Source organism: Alligator mississippiensis, chromosome 4 (genome assembly GCF_030867095.1).
Source record: "Alligator mississippiensis isolate rAllMis1 chromosome 4, rAllMis1, whole genome shotgun sequence".
Lineage (NCBI taxonomy): Eukaryota > Metazoa > Chordata > Crocodylia > Alligatoridae > Alligator > Alligator mississippiensis.
The window spans coordinates 242,416,673-242,439,701 of NC_081827.1; the positions used below are offsets into that span (position 1 = coordinate 242,416,673).

A 23,029-nucleotide genomic window follows, 5' to 3' on the forward strand; every position below is an offset into this window, starting at 1 on the left:
GGCACCAAAAGGGAGACCTGACTTTATTTCTGGCTCATTGTCAGGGACCAGATTCCTTCTCCCCCCGGCTGCACTACATGTACTAATGTCCTGCAGCGCCTGCACCCCTTCCTCACACCCCTGGGAGGCCCTGCAGGAGAAGCACCGTGTGAACAAGGCTTCACCCTCTTGCAGGGGGGGACAAAAGCATCCCTCCTTTCCTGCATTTTCAAAAAACCTCAGATCTACCCAAAAAAACTGCCCTGTGCACCACTCCCCCGAAGCAGCTGCTCCCCCCCTCCCCCTCCCCCTTCTCCTTCTCCTTCTCCTTCTCCTTCTCCTTCTCCTTCCAATCCGCCCCTCCCACGTGCACCACTCGACTGCAGCGGAAGCGCAGCTGCCCCGACCTCCCCAGCTCCCCTCTGCCGGCCGGAAGTCCCTCCGCCCCGACTTCCCTCCCTCCCTCTTCCCAGGCAACCGGCCGGAAGTCCCTCCGCCCCGAATCCCCCTCCCTCCGGCCGGCCGGAAGTCCCTCCGCCCCGAGTCAGTTGCAGCGGGTTGAGGCGGGGGAGGGAGAAGATGGCGGAGCAGGGTGAGCGGCGGCGGCGCGGGGGCTTTGGGGGGTGGGGGATGATGCTGAGCGTGGACGGCATCGCCTGTCCGCCGGGGGGAGGCGCCCGGGCCTTGGACACGGTGTCAGGGGCGAGGCTGGGGCAGCCCTTGGCTGAGGGGCCTCCAGCTGGTGGGGGGTCTCAGGCCTGTCCCAGCTCTGGGGAGAAGCCCCCTGCGATGTGGGGCCCTGAGGTGGCCTCGCTGGGGCCCATTCTGCTCCCTCGGCTTTTGAGGGTCCCCCCCGGCCTCGCCTCCTCGCTTGAGGGACACCATCAATTTGGGGAGTCATTCGCGTGGGAGCTGGCGCCAAGTTACCCTCCTTTTGGCAGATGTCAAGCCCCCGCACCGCTCGGCCGTCCCGTGCCACTCGTGCTGGAGGTTGCCCACCCCTGTGCCAAGCGATTGGAGGTGCTCGTGAGGGTGGATGCCGTGACGCGCGGTGTTTGTAAGCCATCCATGGTGGCAGTTAAGTTAATTTGCGCGGCGTGGAGCATCTTGCCTGGTCACGTGTGCATGCCCTCGTGCAAAAGTTTGCGTTGAAGTAGCACGTCGCGGAAAGGATGAAGTGTGGCGAAAGCTGTCTCCTCACAGGCGTTGTCTCTGTCGCTTTCTGCTAGCGCCGTGGCGACGCGTCGGGGGTGCACGTGCACCCTGACTGGCCACGCTCCCCGCTTAGGTGATGGGGAGGGGGGCCTGCAGGGAGATTGGCCCCGGGGGGGACAGCCCCCAGTTGGTGACTGGTCCCTAGGGGGGGCACGTGCCCCCCCCCCCCACCCCTGACTAAGGTGGCTTTGAATTTCCATTTTCAAAAGAAGAAAGCTCAACGGTTCAACCATATTGTAGGTTCAGCATTCAACCTGTGATAGCCCAGTTTAGACAGGAATAGAAATTTGGGATGAAATGTAACAAGACTTCAATTATCCTGTGTGTGTGATACCTTCATACTTCCTATTCCCAAAGATGTTGTTCATAATTGACTCAAAAGATCTTGATCATGTCTCTCTTATTAGAGGAGGCTAAGTGATAATGCAGTCTGTATACATCGGACCTATGTGAGGATCGTGGTGCAAACCCTGAAAGGTACCGAGTTGGTTGTTAACTCTTCTTTACAGGTGGAGGAGCTGAGGAGCAGAAGTAAGGTGACTCACTATGAAGTGCTACAAAAAGTCAGCGTAGGATTAGAATTAATGAATCTCGGGGGCGTATTCTCCTGCTTAAACAATACACTGTGGTAGTAGCTCAAGAAAAGATGCTGGCTTTTACAAGCACATTCACAATGTGTATTGCTGCATTTGCACTAGAAATTTCATTAATCAGAGCAGTTAGATAAAATTATTTGAGCTTGGTATAGAGCAGAGGTTCTCAACCTGTGGTCTGTGGACCACCGCTGGTCCGTGAGCTCCATTCGGGTGGTCTGCAGAAAGGTTGTGGAACAATTGAGAATATCTGTACTTGGCCCTGCACTTGATTTATTTTTTCTGACGACAGAGATTAAGTCGTCCGCTGATAGCCTCAGCACTTTTCAAGTGGTCTGTGAAAAGAAAAGTTTGAGAACCACTGGTTTAGAGTTTGCTTTGTTAGTAGCATGATTACAGGTGAATTATAGCTGTCAAGTAACTATAACTACAAACTGCTATCCCTTTCATCTCATGCTTTCTGTTGTACTCTTTAAGTTGTGTAGCAATGTCACAGTCTGATTTGGAGGTCCCACAGCTGTTTTGAGGTTGAGTGACTTATTCCACTAATCTAATTTGACACAGGTCACTTGCCACTCTCCCTGTCTTTCATTTTACTTGATTCTCAATTTCCCTGTCTTGTTCTTCTGTCTCCCCCTCTTTGAGGGCAAGCATGATGTGAAATTACAATGGCAGCAATGAAGATAAACTTCCACTTTCTTATTTAAAGGAAAAAGTCTCTTAATGCAATGAAGTGCTGATGCAGTGCTGTTGAAACCAAAAATGTAAGACAGGTTTATTATCTTTCATATCATGCCAGTGATACATAATTAATTAAGAGGATAGCACAGTATCAACAGCAGAGACATGAGTCCTAGGTTAGGGCTGGGCTTTGCTAAGTGAGCTGTCTGACCAGAAAATCCAGGTAAAGTATAAGAGAAAATATCTACGAGAAGCTTATTTTCTATAAACTAGAATATGCCTTGTCTGATTCTCATTCAGTTAACAAGTCACATTAGCAATGAGATCTGTTAATATTCTGATCTGGTTATGTTTTAAACTCATTTAGCACTGTTGGAAATAACACAAAAATTAGGGTGACAACAAATCTCAAGCACTCCTAATAATAGTAACATTGAAAGATGTTCTAAAGAACTGCCACATGAAGTTGGCACATGAACTGCCACATGAAATTGCATGTCCAGTACCAGGTATTTTTAATACATCTTTACAGTTGAAGTAATACAGCAACTGTAGCATGGCAAATATGGTAACTGTTAAGAGAAGAAAGTTATTTTGGATGGTACCTATTGTTAAGAGCAGAGACTTATTTTGGAACTACTGGTCCATTGGCTCAACCTTAATTATATGCTAGGCTTCTGAGCAAATTGTGATTGGAAAAAAATAACTAAAGACTTGGGGATCACATCTGGGCACCCTCCAGCCTGAGTAGCCAGGTACCCATTTACAGCTGGGGACAGTCTTTGGTGAGTCTCAAACTCACATCTCTAGAGCTGTAGCAAAATGCTAAAATTGCTCAGAAACTGTTTCCCTCTGCTAGAGATAAGAAAGCATAAGTGGTGTAAGACAGGGCAATTCATGTGAAATACTGTGTTAAATACCAATTACCTGTGGGCAGGAAAGATGAACACTCACTCAACTGCATTCAGAAAAGTCTTCTAGCATGGTCAGTAGAGAACATTGAGCTTGTTTCTGAGTGGAGACTAAAAGACCTTTGCTGTTTTAGCCTACAAAAATAGGGATGAGAGAGGTATTACTGTGGTCTATAAATAGGGACCTACCAAATTGTGTGATTTTTGTGGAAGCTGTGAAATTGAGTAGGGTCCACAAAACATAGTGGGCTCTGCAATTTTGGTTGCCTCATTGCCATCCTCCCTGTCCCAAACTTACCGATAAGCAGAGAAAAGGGTGGGAAGCCCCACAGTCTTGGAGCATGAGGGTGGAGGGGCAAGAGTGGAGGTAGCAGGGAGGGGAGGAAGGGCACAGCTGCTCACAGCAAGAGGTGAGGATGCTGCACAAACAGCTGCACCAGGATCCCAGGTCAGCTATGGCAGGCAGCCAGGAGACTGCATTGTGGTCCACAGAGCCCTGGCCTAGGTTGTTGTGCAGGGCTCTACTGACCCCAGTGCAGCCCCACAGCTGCCTGCCAGAGCCAGTCCAGGACCCTGGTGCAGCCCCTTGGCAGCATCCACCCTTGGGGGTGGCCCAAAACCGCAGTTTAATAACTCTGTTTAAGCCTGGGGAAACCATTAATCCACATGTAATAATATGTGAATGAATGGCTTCCTCGAGCTTTATTAGGGTAATTAAGATGCAGTTTTGGGCTATCTGGCAATCTGTGGGGAGGGGCAGGACTGCTGGGGCCCCTTGGCCAATCAGAGGTGTGTGGCAGGACACTTGGTGTGCCTGCCACTTTAAGAGGTGAGGTAGTCTGCTGAGACACTTGCAGGTGGGGTCACCTCTAATTATAAATCAGCTGACCCAGGGACTGGCAGGTGTGGCTAGGCCTAAGCCACAGGTTCACCTGCTTGCAAGGGAGATCCCTGATTGGAAGAGGGCTGGGCTTAGACTGGGTATAGGCCCAGAGCCTGGAGGCAGGGTTGGGAATAACATCTTGGGAGTTGGTGAAGGAACATCACCCAGCAGGAAGGTTGCAGCTCCTGAATTCTAGCTGGGTGAGTGTAGTGAGCATGGGGGCCTATTGAGAGGCCTGGATGAGCCCAGAGAAGGAAAGGGGCTGCGAAGAGGGACCTGTTGAGGGCTCCGGGTGAGCTCAGAGAGAGAGCAAATGATCTATGGAGGAGAGAGGGCTGGCAGCTGCAGGACTGACCCTGGGAACCTTGACTGGTCCAAGCTGGGGCCAGGGCCCAGGAAGGGCTGACGGGTGAAATAGCCCACTGCAAGAGACTACAAGAACTGGAAGATTGGAGTCTTGACTGGCCTGGAGGCAGGGCCAGGGCCTAGGAGAGGCTAGAAAGTCCCTGTGGGGGGTAGGGGGCAGGAGGGGCACAGCCAAGAGGGAGGGGTCAAGCAGCAGGTAGCCCAGGATGATGATGGATGGTGCTAGGTTATCTGAAAAGGAGGGATCATTGAGAACATGGGTCCAAGAATGAGCTGGGACCAGAGATAGAGCCAGGGCCAGGGGACCTGGTAGTTCACAGCCCAGGAGAGGGTAGGACATCAAGGGGAAGCTCAGAGAAGGATAAGCAAGATCAAATAGGCCTGAAGACCTGTCCTGGGTAAGATCTGAAACTACACCTTACTGGAGCTGGTTAGTGTGGTGAGGCTACCTGTGGTGGGGCAGCCCTCTTGAAATGCCACACATGAGCCACTCCAAGGCAAGGTGAGGAGGGGGCACAGGAAAGCCTCAACTCCCACTGCCTTGTGGGTTACCCCATGGAGGGAGAAGGCTTGGGGAGCATACCCTGACAGAAATGCACTTGGCAATGAAGACCATGTGGACCCTGGGGGGCAGGGAGGGTCCAGAGGCCTAGCAAGAGGGTCTGGTGGATCACAGTGAGGCCCAGTGAGTATGGTGAGACCAGAGGAGCCTGGTGTCCCAGTGGGGGCCGGGAATGGAGTGTAGGACCAGATGGTTCCCAGGGCCTGGATAGTGAGGCCCAGTGAGGGGCCTGAGGCACATAGTGGGATCCAGGAAGCAGACTGGGACCAGAAGGGTTCAGCAGTCCAGCAAGAGGCTGGGAATGGAGTGCAGGACCAGACAGGTCCAAGGGCCTTGATAGTGAGGTCCAGCGAGAGGGGCCTGAGTCTCATAGCGAGGCCCAGCGAGATGGGAGAGCATTAAAAAAAGTAGAGAATGAGTTGGGTCTAGGACAAGGGACCAAAAGGGGCTGGCAGCCCAGAGAGGGAGAACAAGGGACCTGTAGCCCAGGGAGTGGTTGCATGAGACCGAGTAGTCTGAGGGCCTGGAGAGGGGCTAGAGGAGAGACTGAGGGGTCCGGTAGCCTGAATGGGGGCCAAGATAGAGACCAAGGGGTCTGAAGGCCTGGAGTGGGGCTGAGAGAGGCCAAGGGGTCAGAAGGCCCAGATCGGGGTTCTTTGAGCAACTGGTTGAACATCGATACGGATGCTATCTTCAAGGCATGGGATGTGGTGTAGGGAAGGTACGGAGCCACGTGATTGATCCATGAGGCCAAGACCACAAGTGTGGGTGGACATCATAGTTAGATCAGGGCAGGCTCCTGCAATCTATAGATCTATTAACTTCAAGGCATGGCAGGAAAGAGCGGGGCAGGCTGCCCTTAGAGTGGGGTAATTTCAAAATTTTTTGGGTACCCCGTGACAGGGGGTCCCTACCACGTTCAGCTCGTGAAAATGGCAGCTGGCCCCACAATCTGCCTGTGAAATCAGCCAGCCACCTCCTTGAGTTTGGTAGACCCCTATCTATAAATATACCAAGAAGGAAAACGTCAGGCAGAAAAAATAACTTTTTATGTTAAAGAAGGGGTATCACACACACCTGTTTCCCTTGCATCAGATTCCAAAGAGGTAAGCAGTAGTGGGGCAAGATGTGGCCCAGGGGTTAATGCAGCCATTGCTCACCCCCCTGATGCTGACATGCATCCCTGGTGGGACTCCGTAGCTAGAAATTTGTCAATGAACCCGCCCTGCAACTTCATGGCATCTCTGGGAGCTATCCTTGTAGGCTGGGTGTTTGACATTCCTGTATTAAAGGATAAAGCTGGCACAAGAACAAATGGGTGTAAATTGGTCACGAATAAATTTAGTAAGTTTGACAATTGAAAAGTGGTTCCTAAACATAAGTTGGGAGGTTCTGGAACAATAAGGGCAAAACACCTCATAGTCTGAAGATGAAGCTTGAGCAGTCCATGAGAGGGGTTGTATGATGTGGTAGCCTTTGACAACTTGGTAACTCAGAAGATTTTTTTCTAGCCCTGTTCTGCTAGAGGTCCCACTTGAGACTGAGGCTTCTCTGTGTTTGATACTGAGACATCCCCTCTCTGTAAGCACTGGACGTACCCCTGTGGTCACTTATCAAGTAGACACGTTTAAGTGGCCTGACATGGCAGGACTTTAGGGGCACACTTTCTTTCCTGGTAGCTCAGTACGCTACTCTTGTTCCCCTTGCAGCATTGGTCCCTCCCAGAAAAATGGCTAGAGGGGCACCCCTTTTGTCTGAAGCAGATCTCCAAGAGAATGTTATTACCATAATTTCAGCAGCACAACTTTTGTAAGAACTGTCTTCCCAGTATTGAGGAGGTGTCTCAGCACTCGCTGCTCCTCAGGCTATGGCTCAGAAGCCAAACACCATTGCACCTGCATCTGACACGTGTATGTAATTAGACTGAAATAAAACTCGGATGCAAAGAAGTAGAACAAGGGCTTTATTTCTTGGAAGAGTCTGCTGACATCCAAATCTGCAAGCATGATGTTCTGTGTGGAGAGCTCAGCACATTTTTACCTTGCCTCTTTGGTAACGTTCCCAAAAATCTGTTGGATTTTTTTATGAACTCTAGATCGGCAGTTCCCAAACTGACAGATTGCACACCACCAATTTAAAAGGATACACCCTTAAGCACCACCAGCAAGGTTTTTAGTTCATCCTTAAGTACCACCAGCAAATTGTTGTCATATAAAGTGCAAGCACCTACTCTGGACACTTTTAAGAAACATTTGGATGCTTATCTTGTTGGGATCCTATGACCCCAGCTGACTTCCTGCCGCTGGGGCAGGGGGCTGGACCCGATGATCTTACAAGGTCCCTTTCAGCCTAATGTCTATGAAACCTATTAAAGTAATTATAATAAGTCTGTTAACACATACCACTGACAGGTTATCTATGTACCACTGGTGGTACCTGTACCACAGGTTGGGAACCACTGCTGTAGATTACAGGATGGTATCGAGGTCACCAGAATGTGTGTAATGTCCTCTTGGAGTTGGTTGCTGTGTGTGTTTTAACTTGTCTGAGTGTATGGAGCTTTCTACTTGCTATTCCTACCATTTGTACTTTTTCCAAGACTCCTGATCTTCAAAAATGGAGGCTGTCTTGGGCATAGTGCTTCTCACCGAATGGCATGTAACCGTGGAGTTGGAGCACCTCTTGCGCGTTTGCTGACAATGGGGTGGAATGGGGGAAGCGAGCAATCTCCTTCCTCTGTCTCCATCCACAAGGCCATAAGTAAGAGTTATCAAAAGCCGCCACCAGTTGGCAGTTTTAAATTTAAAAACAATGTTTGTTTTTTTCTTTAAAGTTCCAGGTGGCTAAGCTGTCAATCAGAATCCTTGTTATACACGGATTCAGTGTCACATTCATGTATAACAAGATTTCTGACTGACAGTTTTAAAAAAGGTGGTTGAGATGGGAATTCTCCCATTCATATACTCTATACAGAGCTAGTCATGTAGAGAGTGCTCTGTTGCTGATGGGAAGGTGGAGTTTCTTTACTTCTTTGCACGTAGCTTATTTTGTGGTTGAGGAAATCATTTCTCTTAACCTCACATTATAGTATTGGTGAAATTTGTGTTGCCCGCTGCGAATTTTGGTAATTTGCCCTCTGACTGGTGAAAACCCACTTTCTCTTGTTAGATATCCCAAAGGTTGTCAGTTCACTTTTGGCTTAACGTAGCTCTGACTTTTTCTCGAATTTCATTTCCCTGCTGAGAACCAGCAAACTGTGCTTGCTGGCTTTTTGGAAGATCAAAGTAGTGTGTAACTCGGTTGCCATTGCTCCCTTGGGTCTAGGTGCCTTGTTCATTCTCTTTTGAGCCACGTAATCTCTTCATTTTCCTATTCCTGACATCAAAGCAGTCACAAACTTAATCTTCTCTGGGAAGCAACCTCATCTGCTTTTATTTCCTCCTCTTGTTCCCTGTGATCCCCATTAACAGCTATACCATCATCCTTGTTTTGATGGGTTTTTTTTCCCTCTGCAAATAATACTCTTTGTAAAAATCTCTTATCTTTATGATCATAGTCATCATATTAGGATGTTGTGGCTTGCAGAACTAGTTCTTGTGAGATTTCCTTTCTTTTGCAGAAAACGCATTTTACCTTCAAACTCAGAAAAGTTTGATTTATGGTTTAAAAACTATTATGTTAAACCAATCTTAATTATTTTCTCTAATCAATTCAAGCTATGTAATTTTTAAAGTTTGCCTTATCAGCCTTCTGTATTTTGCAGAGTTTGGAGTATTTCCTAATTGAGGAGAGCCATAATACTGACAACAAGGGGATCCTCTGGTGGATGTCTCTGAAACCATATGAAGTCATGGCAGAAACTGAAGAAAAATCATCTGAACCCAAAAAGTGTGGTCCATACATTTCATCTATAACCAGTCATGGCATGAACTTCGTGATTCGTGGAATAGTGCTGTTTTTTATTGGTGTATTTCTTGCATTAGTATTAAACTTGCTGCAGATTCAGAGAAATGTTACGCTGTTTCCACCAGATGTTATCACCAGCATCTTCTCTTCAGCTTGGTGGGTACCGCCCTGCTGTGGCACAGCTTCAGGTATGTTCAAGAAGGTGCCAAATATCTGTGCGTGATTTGAGGTCGGGATAGATAAGTGGACAGGAAGAAACTAAAATTCTTTCAGTAGTAGAAAGTTTGGAACATTTAAAATTTCAGGTCCAGAGGTGCTACCTTTTCTCAACTATCTGTGGTAGTCTTTTTTTTTTTTTTTCCTTTAATCTCCCTCAGATATAGTGAAAAATTCAAGGCCAGCTCTCTTGGATTCTTATTGTTAGACCATCTTCTGCTTCTGTTTAACACAGAGTTTAACAAAACATGGAAATGTGTGCCATTATAATCTTTGGGCTGGAATCCAGTGATAAACTTTGTGGGGAGATTTTTGAAAAAAAGCATCTGAAAGCATTAGATAGTTCAAGGTGTGCAGGCTTGCCTCACGTGGAGCGAGTACCTTAAGCCCATACAAATGCCTGTTCTAGTTTCATGTGTACTTGTGTGGCCTGGAGCATAGGTTCACAACTGTAAAGTTTGCATAGATGAGGCCTGAGCATTCTCTTGGTCCAGCATGCAGCTTTCACCTTATGGCTAGCATATTGTTATCAATGGAAGTACTCTGAAATATTCCATTAAAAGTCTAATAGGGCTTTGGGCTTTGAAGAGCCCTGCTACACGTTCAGATTTAAGCTGGATAGAAGCCAGCTATACAGTTTTTTTTCCACATTTTCAAGCATTAACTTTATAGCTGGATGGACATTTTTATTGTGTGATAATTGCTTTGCATGTGTGATATTAGTCTTTTTGTTTTGTTGGCATGATTAACCACTGAATTGTGTAATATATGTATTGTATAGCAGGAGCCAAAGTGTAGGGAAGACCTATCCCTTGGGTCAATTTAACACTTTACCAGAGGATTATTTTAACCGTTAGTATTGGAGAATTCAGTTATAAAAAGGTCATTAAAATAGAGTGTATTCCTGGAGCTTGATTTTAATAAGTATAAGGAGCACAGTTGCCCTCTTAGTGGGTGTTAATACAAATCAATACACTTACTTCTGCTCTGACAGTTATAATTGATGTAAGGGTTTTGCTAAAGGAAGTTTTATGCTTTTCTCTAATTACCTAATTTTCTTTTGGTAACTCGTTGAATTATTGTACCACAAATTGCATTGAGGAGTCTGATTTGAAAGGAAATTGTCCAAATATTTGTCAGAATTTGACTTTTTTTTTCTTTTCCTGGGAATGTACTTGCAATATTTTGGTCATAATTATATATTTATTTTATCTGTAAGTTACCTGTCTATCATAGTGCTCTTTCTCTAGCCTAATTGAGATTTCCGCTTAGCTGTGGTATCCTGCATTTGCTGCATATTTCTTTTATGCTTTAACTTGGTTATCTTGACACAGGTATCTTTCACGATTTGATTTGCAGATAAAGCAGTTTGATTTGTTCCCTTTTCTTGAGTTTCTCATTTTCCTATTTGTAGTACAACTCAGTTATCCAACAGTATTTCTGTGAGGTCTTCTTGCAGGAAGGCTGCTCTCAGTTTTTTAGAAAGTATGGAGATTTAGTTCTGGATAATTATCTGTTGGCAAGATGGATGCTGTATGTCTGTGAGGCCTATAGAGAGAGGGGGGAAGCATACTGTAAAGAGATAAAATGCTGGGGTTTAGCCGAGAGTTATCATTTAGTTAAAGTAGCATGGAAGCATGGCTTTTAACTACTCAGTGTCCTCTCATTATTTCTCTCTAAAAGATTTGTTCTGGGACTTGAAACAATAACAGCCCACCTTGCAACAGTATTACTGTCTTAGAGCATATCCGATGCAACATTTTTAATGTACTGGGAAAACCTAAGATTTGGGCTTTTAGTCTCAGAGGTGACAAGCTAAGTTTACACTTTGTGTTCCTCTAGTTTTGGCAGGTTTGGCTATGGGATGAGTGTTTATTGCACGCATGTAAACTGCAGTCAGACTCACTAACAAGTGATATGAAGGCACCTCCTGTGGCAGACATGCACCATCTGCTGTGGAGTGAAATTGACTTGCAAGGAATGTACAGTCTTGTCAGTTTCATCGAGAAGTAGGTGATAAAGTAGCTCTTATGGGCATTTTATAGTTCTTCTCCAATTGCCAGTCCCATCCCCCCGGGGTTGTCACCTAAGGGAATAGCCACAATGACATGTTGGATGACTTCCATGTAGTTCTACTTCCTGTGCAGCTTTTGGTAATGTCTTCATGGTGTAGTTTATTTTTTGGTAAACAGAATAGTTGGGTTTTGCATCCATGTAATTCTTTGGACAATTCCTTCCTTAGACAGCCTAATGAAGAGAGATCTTTCTTTATCTTTTCTACTGCTGCTCCTGGTTAGCCATCATCTTGGTTCCATATTTTCAGCTAGAAGGTTGTTCAGACAGTTTCATTTCTGATTCTGCTTCACTGCTGATTTTCTTTTTCTTTTTTTAAACCCTAGAAATCGGGTTCCTTTCTGGCAGATGGAGTGAATCTCCTGTGAGAGGCATCCAGCCTGTCTCTAGAATAGAGGTGTTAGAGTTCACAGATAAATCCCAGCTTCTCACATACTGCAATCGTTTGATGTTTAGCAACACTTTTCATTCATGCTTCTTAACTGGGCTAGAAGTTATTACAGCTAGTACTATAGTATGTGCTGGGCTGTCCAACTTTTAAGCACCTGGAGGCTACACCGGGCACTCCCCACTGTACTGTGCCCCCCCCCCACTATGGAGATCCCTCACAGGCATATCACCCCACTGTTACCTGGGTACCTATCTCTATTGCTGCCCCATACAAGTGTGGTCTCTTCCCCCCCCGCACACAGTTTAGACTCAACCTTAGCTCCCTGCACAGCCCCCCAGTGCCCTGCCCTCTAGGATGGAGGTAGGAAATAGCAGCCAGAGGAGAGTGGGGGAACCCTGGAGACTTCACACTGTTGTTGTGGAGGAGGAGAATTTTTAAAATATAAAATGTAGCTGTTTTCATTGAACCTTAAACCAGACTTACAGAACTTTTGTTTGGGGCCTATATTCTCTAAACTGCCTTTTGGCTGTTGCGTGTATTTAAAGCTTGTTGATGTTTAGCAATTTAAAAAATATATATGTTGATTGATTTGTCTGTTTTGCAGTTAAATAGTGTGGATTTCCTTAATTGTCACTGTTTCTTTCATGTTTCCACAGCTGCGATCGGGTTATTGTATCCCTGTATGGACAGACATCTGGGAGAGCCACATAAGTTTAAGAGAGAATGGTCCAGTGTAATGCGATGTGTAGCAGTCTTTGTGGGCATAAATCATGCCAGTGCTGTATCCTATACTGCAGTGATGTTACCAATCACATACAGGTTTCTAGTGAATCAAAGGTTAAACAGTGCATCACAATGTAATTGTTTCAAATATAATGTGCAGTTCTAGAAGGGAAATAAGGTTGTGTAGGTTAGGGTTAGAACTGTTACAAAACAACAGCAGCAACATTGTAGTTAATGAGCCTCATGTGTACAGGTTCCTAAAACTACTGCTTGATCTGAAATCGCTCATCCTTTGTTTTTTGGATTGTTTATGTTTGTTTTGAATCTTTGTGGCAGTTTTTGAATGATTAAAACAAATAGAAGATAAAGATTTTTATGCCCTAGTAGATTTTTAAACAATGCTGTTCATGTACTCATTTTGAGCTCAAGATAGTTATGTTTTTCAAGCTCTAACTTAAGTGTGCATCAGGGAAGTTTGCACTTTGCCAAAGAATGAGCAGGAGTAGGGGGATTAGTAGGAAAAATACTGTTTTACCCATCACTTTTGAATCGTTTTGCAAACATAAGTATAATTCTAGCTATTTTACAGGTGGAGGATGTTTCTCCTAAGTACCCCAAATTCATGATAATCTGTAGAAGAACATATCCTAAATCAATATAGGCTGTAAGCCTCACCTCAGTGCTTGGGAAGATCTTGGAGAGAATCATCAAGGAGCACATCTGTGGGGGGCCAGCAGGGGAGATCATGCTCACGAGTAATCAGCATGGGTTCATCAAAGGCAGGTCCTTGGATGATGGGGTCGCCATGGACGTAGTCTTTCTAGACTTTAAGAAGGCCTTTGACACTGTCTCTTACCCCATCCTCATCAATAAATTAAGCGACTATAGCATTGATGCCTGCACATTTGAATGAGTAAAAAATTGGCTGATGGGGCGCACTCAGAGAGTAGTGGTGGACGGGTTGTACTCAACCTGGTGAGATGTGAGCAGTGGGGTCCCCCAGGGCTTGGTCCTTGGGCCCACGCTGTTTAACATCTTCATCAGCGACTTGGATGAGGGGGTGGAAAGCACGCTGTCCAAGTTTGCTGATGACACTAAGATGTGGGGTGAGGTGGACACACTTGAAGGGAGAGGGAGGCTGCAACTAGATGGAGACACACTACAAAAGTGGTCAGACGAGAATCGGATGGGGTTCAATGTAGACAAATGCAGCATGCTGCACCTTGGGAGAAGGAATCCACAGCACACGTACAGGTTGGGGAGTTCCCCTCTTGCAAGCACAGAGGCAGAAAGGGATCTTGGAGTCATTATTGACTCCAAGATGAACATGAGCCGCCAATGCCAGACCGCAGCCAGCAAGACTAGCCATACTTTGTCATGCGTCCAAAGGTGCATCTCAAGCCAGTCCAGAGAGGTGATCCTCCCCCTCTGTGTGACTTTGGTCAGGCTGCAGTTGGCGTACTGTGTCAGGTACTAGGTGCCGCTCTTCAAAAGGGATGTGGCCAGCCTGGAGAGGGTTCACAGGAGGGCCACCCGCTTGGTGAGTGGGCAGCAGGACAGGCCCTACAAGGAGAGACTGAGGGACCTGAACCTGTTCAGCCTCAGCAAGAGGAGGCTGAGGGGAGACCTAGCGGCTGCCTACAAGCTCATCAGGGGAGATCACCAGCAAATAGGTAGAGCCCTTCTCTCCCCAGCACCACCTGGGGTGACAAGGAACAGTGGTTATAAGCTGATGGAGAATAGGTTTAGGTTAGAGATCAGAAGGCAATATTTTACAGTTAGGGTGGCCAAAATCTGGAACCAACTTCCCAGGGAAGTGGTCCTTGCCCCTACCTTGGGCAAATTCAAAAGGAGGTTGGATGATCACCTGTCTGGGGTCTTGTGAACCCAGCATTCATTTCTGCCTTTGGCAGGGGTTCAGGCTAGATGATCTGTTGAGGTCCCTCCTGACCCTAGCTACTATGAAACTATAAATACCAATCCCTTCTAAATTAGCTACGACTTTTAGACATACATCCTAGCTTGAAAAATTGGAGCCACCAAATAAAGTCCTGCTGATGGTGTCTTGCAGGCCTTGGTTTTGTTTTCAAAAAAATTTGCACATGGTTCCTTGACTTCCACCATAACTTGAATAGAGCTACATTTAAATGCCAGTGTCAAGCAATTCAAGCATGTTGTGAAGAAACGGGTTAAAGGCCCTGTGTCAGGCTACTTTCAGTGAACATTTATATAGTTTACTAACAGCTCTGGTCTCTGTATAGAGCATCTGTTTTATCCTTCTTGGCTTTCCAGAGTCTTAGCTTCGGTTTATTTTATGATTGAAGAACAGCGGTAAGATCTTGTAAACTTCCAGGTTTGATGTAGTTTTTGTTCATTGTTTCCTTATGTTTGTCATTCTCTCTCTCTCTCTCTCTCTCTCTCTCTCTCTCCCTCTCCCTCTCCCTCTCTCTCTCTCTCTCTCTCTCTCTCTCTCTCTCTCTCTCACTGTCATTTCTGGATAGACAGATTTGTAATTTCCATTATTTTCAAATTTCCAGGATAGTGGACTCCTGTGTGAAAGAATAGGACATTTCTTTTACCTCTAAATTTGTCATACTGTAGGTTTAATTTAGGCTTATGAAACTTGACAAGTCTCCCTTTAATAATACTTTTTCATAGTGAAGCTGTGAGGATGAATTAGTTGATATTTATAAAGCACTTGTAAGAGGGTAAATTGCTTCAGAAGTGTCTAGAATTAATAATTTATAATTTATTTTAATAAAAAAGATGGAAGGGGATTCTCAGCATTGACTTATATAAGTTCTATAGCATTACCATACATTTGCATTTTGCACAAATGTCTTTTTTTTATTTTAAGAAAGTATTAAGCCTGTGAATAAGTGTTTTACTGCCTTCCAAAACTGCATGGTCTCCTTTGCTTTTGTAGCTTTTAGCAAAAAGCTGAGGCAATGATGTAGATTTAAAAAAAATCAAAAATCAGTTTTAAATAAATACATTCCTAAATATAGTATTAAGTTTGAAAAGATTATTTCTTACCTCATTTAATTGTATTCAGTAGAAGTTACCTTTGCATAGGGGCTTACCATCTTTCAGTTAAAGAAGATAGTTAAAGTGAGGAACAATGATCTTCGTTGACAATTGACATTTTAACATTGATCCTTAACTACAAACCCAGAAAGTGGATTTTGCCAACAACATACAGTTGTCTCTCACATTAGCGGCACTATCAATTGGACTGTGGTGGACCTTTGATAGATCACGAAGTGGCTTTGGTCTTGGGATAGGAATTGCTTTCCTGGCCACCTTGGTATCCCAGCTTCTGGTCTACAATGGTGTTTATCAGTGAGTGTTGACTTCTTTTTTTAAAAGGGTTTTCTCTCTTATACAAAATATTTAACCTAGAGTCTGACTTACCTTAAGCCCCACACCTAATAACATATGTTGATGTAACTTTACTTGGACAACTCATATGAGTGCTTAAGTGACTGTGAGACTCAGATTTTGAAGTATATATTTTTTTAGGACATGTCTTCATTTTTATGCCCTATAGCAGGGGTTTTCAACCTTTTTGGATCATTGTACCCCTCTGTGGCCAGACGCGGGGCAGTGTACCCCCAGCTGCCCAGAGGGGGGGGCGGTTGAGGGAGTGGTGTGTGCCAAGTGTGGGAGGGTGGCACATGGCCAGATGTGGACTGGCAGCACCCGCACCCCCCATGGCTGGCCAGGGATGGTATGTGGTGGCACTCTATCCCTGCCCACATGAGCATACTCCCTAGGGCCTTCTCAGGTACCCCAGGGGTACGTGTTCCCTTGGTTGACAACCCCTGTCCTATAGGTTTAAGCTCAATAATAAAAACTTGCATTGCTTTCTAGATATACATCTCCAGACTTTCTTTATGTCCGTTCCTGGTTACCATGCATATTTTTTGCTGGTGGCATAACTATGGGGAACATTGGAAGACAACTGGCAATGGTAAGTTTTGTGGTTTGTTTTTTTTTTGGGGGGGGGGGGGGGGGGCCTTGGCATTAAGTATGTATTAGTGGGTATTTTAAAAACTAGTCATTCTGCATGCTACTTTTATTAAAATTGATTATGAAGGCTGAGATTGAAAAATACTGAAGATAGGCTTCAGTGTGGTCGGCATACCACTGAGTCCATCAGAGAGGTTATACCCATTATTGTTCCCTACATATACAACAACATTTCCCAGTTTATCATTAGGGACCTACCAAAATTGGAATTGCATGATTTTGGTGGAAACTGAGTTTGGGTGGGCTCTGGGGAAAATGTTGGGTTCTGTGATTTTTGGTGGCTTGCCACCAAAAAAAACCCCCCAACCAACAACAAAACCCAACAAGCAGAGAAAAGGCTGGGAAGCCCTGCAGCCTTAGAGCACAGAGCAGGGTAGCAAGGCAGGGCTTCTTGCAGCAGGAGGCATGGCCTGCGGCCTCTGCATCTCCTGCTATGAGCAGCCATGCCCTTCCACCTCCTCTTTCCCCTCATGCTACAAGATTGCCAGTAAGTTTGTTTTTTAAGAGAGCTTACCAAAATTGCAGAGCCTGCTGCTTGATGATGGCCCAAGACTATGGTTTAATGACCCTGCTTAAGCTGGGGGGAAGCCATTATTAATCCATGCTTAAAAATATGTGGATTAATGGCTTCCCCAGGCTTAACCAGGGTAATTAAGCTGCAGTTATGGGCCGTGTACAAATCTGCGGGAAGGGGTGGGACTGCCAGAGCCCCTCACCCAATCAGAGGCATGGGGGGCAGGGAGGAGAGGCCACTGCACTCAGCCTGTAAAAATGACATCCGGCCCCAGGATCTACCTGCAAAATTGGCCAGCCACCTCTTCAAGTTCAGTAGACCCCTATTTATCATACTTTGTCCATTCTGTGTATACACAAGTCTTTGCAGGATTGAGGTCTATCCTGCAAAGAAGAACTCCATGTCCAGAGTAACAAAACTGGTTAATTTTAAGTTGGTGCCTTATGTGGTTAGGTTCTCTAATGCTGTGGAAGAAGTGAGAGATTTTACCCCAAATGGTAGCTGAAAAACTGTAGTTGAACAAATGAACAATGAACAAAAAACTGTAGTTGGCTAGGGTGCCCTGTGATTCATGGCTGCTTTCAGGGATTAAAGTAGTGTGGGAGGAGTTTGGGCAGAGCTGTTATGTCTGATTATGTAGGTATCACTCTTTCTCAGCTGTCTTTCTCAATCAGAAATTAATTGTGCAAATCTGTTTTCCCAAATATGTATTTATATCAACTGCCTTTGGTTGTTTTGCAGTACGAATGCAAAGTTATTGCAGAAAAATCTCACCAGGACTGAAGAGAGAGAACATGCACCTTCTTTGCAGGAAAATGTCCAACAAGCAGCTATGAGAAGAACATATGCTATAAGGAACATTTGATTATAAAATTGCCAAAATGCAATTTTTTTCCCTTGAATGGTATACATTACTGCAATCTGTGATTGCCGCTTCTATAAGTCAGTTAGAAACCTTGGTGTCTCTGATTTGATTACTGTGAAGTTACAGTAGTATGCAATACATTTGACAATATTGGTTCATGGATAGGATTTTTTTTTTCTGAATCTAAGCTGTTTACCATATGTCATTGTCTTTCCACAATGTTGCAGTGCCAAACTGACATGTATTACTGTATACTGTAGCTGAAAATTCTGCTTCACTTTGTCTGGGCAAATTAAGGAATTGATGTTTTCAATAGTTTTGCAAAAAACAGGAAATTTAAGAATAAGTATGAAAATCTTTTAAGTTACCATTTGTGGCTAGTTATTTTTATTAGTTTACGTGAGTTACAGGTGAGCTGCAGTGGCAATAAGGAAACTTGAGGTAAGTCCATAAATTTTCTAATCCACTCCCTTTTTCTTTAAATCCTGCCATAGTTGAGAGAGCTTATTTAGGGCATGCCATCTCTCATTTTCCTATTATTTGTCCCTAAATGATACATCCTTAGGAAAATCTCTACTGAATGTGGAAAGAGAAGCTTCACTGAGGTGGGAAATTCTTTAGAAAACAGAAAAAAGGAAGCTGAAATCTAGTTTAGAATTTGCTTTCTTTTAACACACAGACGTGCAGAGTGTCTGTTAGTTAATGGTCTCTTTCTTTATGCAGGTCTGGATTCTAAAATTATTATCACACTGAGTTGCACCTTATTTTGCCAATAGTCCTGTCAAAGTCAGTAGGACTACTTATGGTGTAAGGTGCTATTTTAGGTACTTATGTGGACCCCCCCCTTCCCTCTTTCTCATTATTGTAGCATTTGAGCACTTTGCACTTGTTCATGTATTTATCTTCCTTGTGACACAGGGAAGTGCTATTTTCCCCATCTGCACAATGGGGGGCTACATTACCTGACTAAGGTCACGCAGGAAATACGTGGTAGCGCAAAGACTTGAGTTCAGGTTTCCTAAGTCCTTGGCTTGGATCTGAATTATTTCTGTTCTTGAGAGAGTAAGGATGTTGAACTCTACCCCAGATTTGGGCTTACACCCTCATTTCTCTTTTTTTGACTTGGTAATTACCTTTTAAGTATACAAGACAGAGCAACTTTGGTGCAAGTAGGTACAATCCCATTGCTTTAAGCAGAACTCTGACTATGCCAACAGAGAATGTGACCCAGGGCCTCCCCACTCCTTGTTTGTAGGGTTTCTGTCTCTGTCTTGATGTCATTCAGACAAGTTCCTTTATTGTGTTTGGAATGATTATTATTATTATCTTTTAATTTTCCACAAAAGGTTTTTAAAACATTTTACAGTCACCTAAGGAGACTGGAGTTGGTCCAAAGAACAAATATATGTTTAGATAAGTTTTATTAAAAAATAACTGTGTATGTATGTGTTGTACATGAAGCTTGAAATAGGCATTTTTTCAGTGTAATGCACTTATATCTGATGTCTGAAAAGTATGCAATGAAATGCCTCCCAAAGCATGTCACATAAATAAGGGGCACTGGAAGTAAGAAACTTTAGAATGGATAAAGTGAGGTTTTTAGTTCTTAAATAAGTGAATAATCTATGGAGAACTCCATTCAGCAGTTCCACAATGTTTCATGGCTCCAATGTTACAGCTCCATAACAATTCAGCACCTCAGGCACCTTTTCACATATTGGTCACAACTCAGGAAAGCACTTATGTATGTGCTTTCCTTAAGCAAAAGGTAAGCATGTGCTTAAGTGCACTCCTGACTAGAGATGTTTCTCTTGATCAAGGCCATGATAAATGAGGCACCCCTAGACACTATGTTAATGAAGGGTATAGTTGTCATAATAAGTCAATAATGGGTATCAAAGTTGAGAGTGTGATTCTGTTGTAACTGTAGTTAAATAATGTGGTACCTCAGATTCTAGAGGGATAACTTGGTAAGTGGTGACTTCCATGGTGACCAATATGCAAGTACAGCTTGGTGATAAGTCATTTCTTATTTGCTTGATGACAGAACTCTTTACATTTATTGGTTTAAATACCTGTAGAGAATAAGATCTGTGCATGTTGAAATGTGCAGTATATGAAAAGTGGTTATTGTGCATTTGTGGCACCCGCTTTTCAACATTTTAAATCCATATTCATTTAAAAATTGTTAGAAGAGACTATACACTAAACTTTTCAAATTTCATTTTTGAAATTTTAAGCTGGTTGTGCAAAGACGCAAAAAAAAAAAATCATCCAAAATAAATTTGGGTGGACTCCTTTATTATATAGATATTATTTTTTTAATTCTTATTTGACTAAAATTGATTGAGAACCTTGTATGCCATATTTTCAAACTGCATTGTAAGTTTCTGGCTGAAATACTTAAACATTGCAAAAAGGTTCATAATGGGAATGCTGACACAGCCTTAATGATAGTGGTGTGCATATGCTGCTACTCTATAATTACAATATTAGACTGTCTTCAAAAAGTTGTTCAATATAGAATGAATAAGGTATATTTTAGATACAACTTTATAAGCACTATAACCTTTTCACTAACTATGCGTTGTAAGGTCTATGCTGTTTACTTCTGCAAATTGCTGTTAAAAGCAAAACGTGTATTAAATATAATTACAAACATGTTTGACAGGTTTTTTTTTCTTTTGAATTCTTTTTCATAATTACACTGAATCAACCTATGAGAGTGATCATATTATAATTTTGGCTGCTGAGTGGATATAATAGTTTCCAAAACACACCCATTAAAATACTAGAGAAAAAGCAAGCCAGTTTAATAAAGGGAGAGACCATCTATGTTTCTGATAGCTGTGACACTGACCTTTGGCTCAAAATCTTACATTTTTAATATAGTACAGGACTATTGGGGCTGGGTGGAGAATATGTACAAATAAACAGTTCATGATAAAATTGGTTACTGTGCAGAAAATCAAGATTTAGAAATAAGGAGTTGTTATAAAAATAGGAACAGTGGTGATCGAATAAGATCTTTATTGCTTTTATTAATGATCTGAACTAGATGTTGCTGAACACTAATTTCACAGCATTAGTTGGGTTCATCAAGTTCAGTATTTTGAGGAACTTCTAAGGAATTCATAGTTTCATAGAAGGTAGGGTCGGAAGGGACCTGAGCAGATCATCAAGTCTGACCCCCTGCCATGGGCAGGAAAGAATGCTGGGGTCAAACGACCCCAGCCTCCTTTTGAAGACCCCCAGGGTAGGATCGAGCACCACATCCCTTGGAAGTTGGTTCCAGATCCTAGCTGTCTTGACTGAAGTGTACTGCCTCCTGATATCTAGCCTGAATCTACTGTCTGTCAACTTATGGCCATTATTCCTTGTTACTCCCAGTAGTGCTCAGGGGAACAGGGACTCTCCCATTGCCTGCTCATCTCCCTTGGCCAGTTTATAGATGACCACCAGATCCCCTCTCAGCCTTCTCTTGTGGAGGCTGAACCAGGTTCAGGTCCCGTAGCCTCTGCTCGTAGGGCCTGCCCTGCTGCCCCCTGATCATGTGAGTGGCCCTCCTCTGGACCCCCTTGATGCTGTCCACATCCTTCCTGAAATGCGGCGCCCAGAACTGGACGCAGTACTCCAACTGCAGCCTGACCAATGTCGCATAGAGAGGGAGGATCGCCTCCTTGGAACTGCTTGTGATGCATCTGTGGATGCATGACAAGGTGCGGTTAGCCTTCCTGACTGCGTCCCCACATTGGTGGCCCATGTTCATCTTGGAGTGTATGATGACTCCAAGATCCTTTTCTGCCTCTGTGCTGACAAGAAGGGAGTTCCCCAGCCTGTAGGTGTGCTGCTGGTTCTTTCTCCTTAGGTGCAGTACCTTGCACTTGTCAGTGTTGAATCCCATTTTGTTCTCTGCCCACCCCAGTAACCTGTCCAGATCCAATTGCAGCCTGTCCCTCCCTTCTAGCGTGCCCACTTCTCCCCACATCTTAGTGTCATCCGTGAATTTGAACAAGGTGCTTTTCACCCTCTCGTCCAAGTGGTTGATGAAGATGTAGAACAGTGCAGGCCTGAAGACTGAACCCTGGGGGACCCCACTGCCCACATCCCTCCAGGTCGAAAATGACCCGTCCACCACCACTCTGGGTGCGGCCCACCAGCCAATTGGCGACCCATCTGACTGTGTAGGCATCAACACCATAATCTCCTAATTTTTTAATGAGAATGGGGTGAGAGACAGTGTTGAAGACCTTCCTAAAGTCCAGAATACGTCTACCACGACACCTGTGTCCAAGGATCTTGTGACCTGGTCATAGAAAGCCACCAGGTTGGTCTGACAGGACCTGCTTCTAATAAACCCATGTTGGTTGCCCCTAAGCATAATCTCCCCTGCTAGCCCCTCGCAGATGTGCGCCTGGACAGTTTTCTCATAAAGAGCTTCCCCAGGACTGAGGTAAGACTAACAGACCTGTAATTTTCTGGGTCCTCCTTCCTCCCTTTTTTGAAAATGGGGGCCACATTGGCCCTTTTCCAGTCCTCTGGCACCTCACCAGAGCACCACGAGTGCTCGTAAAGCTGTGCCAGGGGTCCTGCAATGACTTCCGCTAATTCCCTCAGCACTCTGGGGTGGAGATCATCAGGACCTGCTGATCTGAACGTGTCCAGTTCCACCAGAAGTTCCCTGACTAGGTCCTCTCTGACCCTGGGCCCAGCTGTGCCTCCCCTGGGACTATTGGGGATCCTGGTGGGAGGGGATGACCTGGTCCCTCCTCAGAAAAATGGCGGCAAAGAAATTGTTAAATAGGTTAGCTTTGTCATCTGGTGAGACCACCAGATTTCCTAGTGTGTCCTGCAGAGGCCCCATGTTACCCGGTACCTTCTTTTTACTCCCTATGTATTTAAAAAAGGATTTCTTGTTATCCTTGATCCGGGTTGCTAGTCCCAGTTCCATCTCTGCCTTGGCCTTCCTAACAGCCCCCCTACAATCCCAAGCAATGGAGGTATAGTCCTCCCTGGTGATGGTCCCTCCCTTCCATTGGGTGTACACCTCCTTTTTAGGTTTGAGACATTCCTGGATGCTTTTGGTGAGCCATGGGGGCTTTTGAGCACTCTTGCCCAC

General features: G+C 44.6%; 1 protein-coding gene across 2 annotated transcripts; it reads left to right on the top strand.

Moving 5' to 3' along the window:
- Positions 1-482: 482 nt before the first annotated feature.
- Positions 483-20,573, top strand: INSIG2 (insulin induced gene 2). Of its 2 annotated transcripts, none has more exons than XM_014599613.3 (6): positions 483-571; positions 8,954-9,284; positions 12,433-12,557; positions 15,675-15,841; positions 16,373-16,472; positions 17,787-20,573. In XM_014599613.3, the coding sequence occupies exons 2-6, from the start codon at positions 9,017-9,019 to the stop codon at positions 17,826-17,828; spliced, it is 702 nt and encodes a 233-aa protein (XP_014455099.1). In that variant the 5' UTR covers positions 483-571; positions 8,954-9,016; the 3' UTR covers positions 17,829-20,573. The 2 variants fall into 2 exon arrangements, with proteins under 2 accessions (XP_014455099.1, XP_019336130.1); XM_019480585.2 differs by lacking the exon at positions 483-571 and adding an exon at positions 927-999.
- Positions 20,574-23,029: the final 2,456 nt, after the last annotated feature.

Bases quoted from the DNA above. Each gene is read 5' to 3' on its own strand.
- INSIG2 (XM_014599613.3), top strand. From the start codon at position 9,017: ATGTCTCTGAAACCATATGAAGTCATGGCAGAAACTGAAGAAAAATCA. The intron at 9,285-12,432 runs GTATGTTCAAGA...ATGTTTCCACAG, and splicing joins CTGCTGTGGCACAGCTTCAG to CTGCGATCGGGTTATTGTAT. The intron at 12,558-15,674 runs GTATCCTATACT...CTACAAACCCAG, and splicing joins GCATAAATCATGCCAGTGCT to AAAGTGGATTTTGCCAACAA.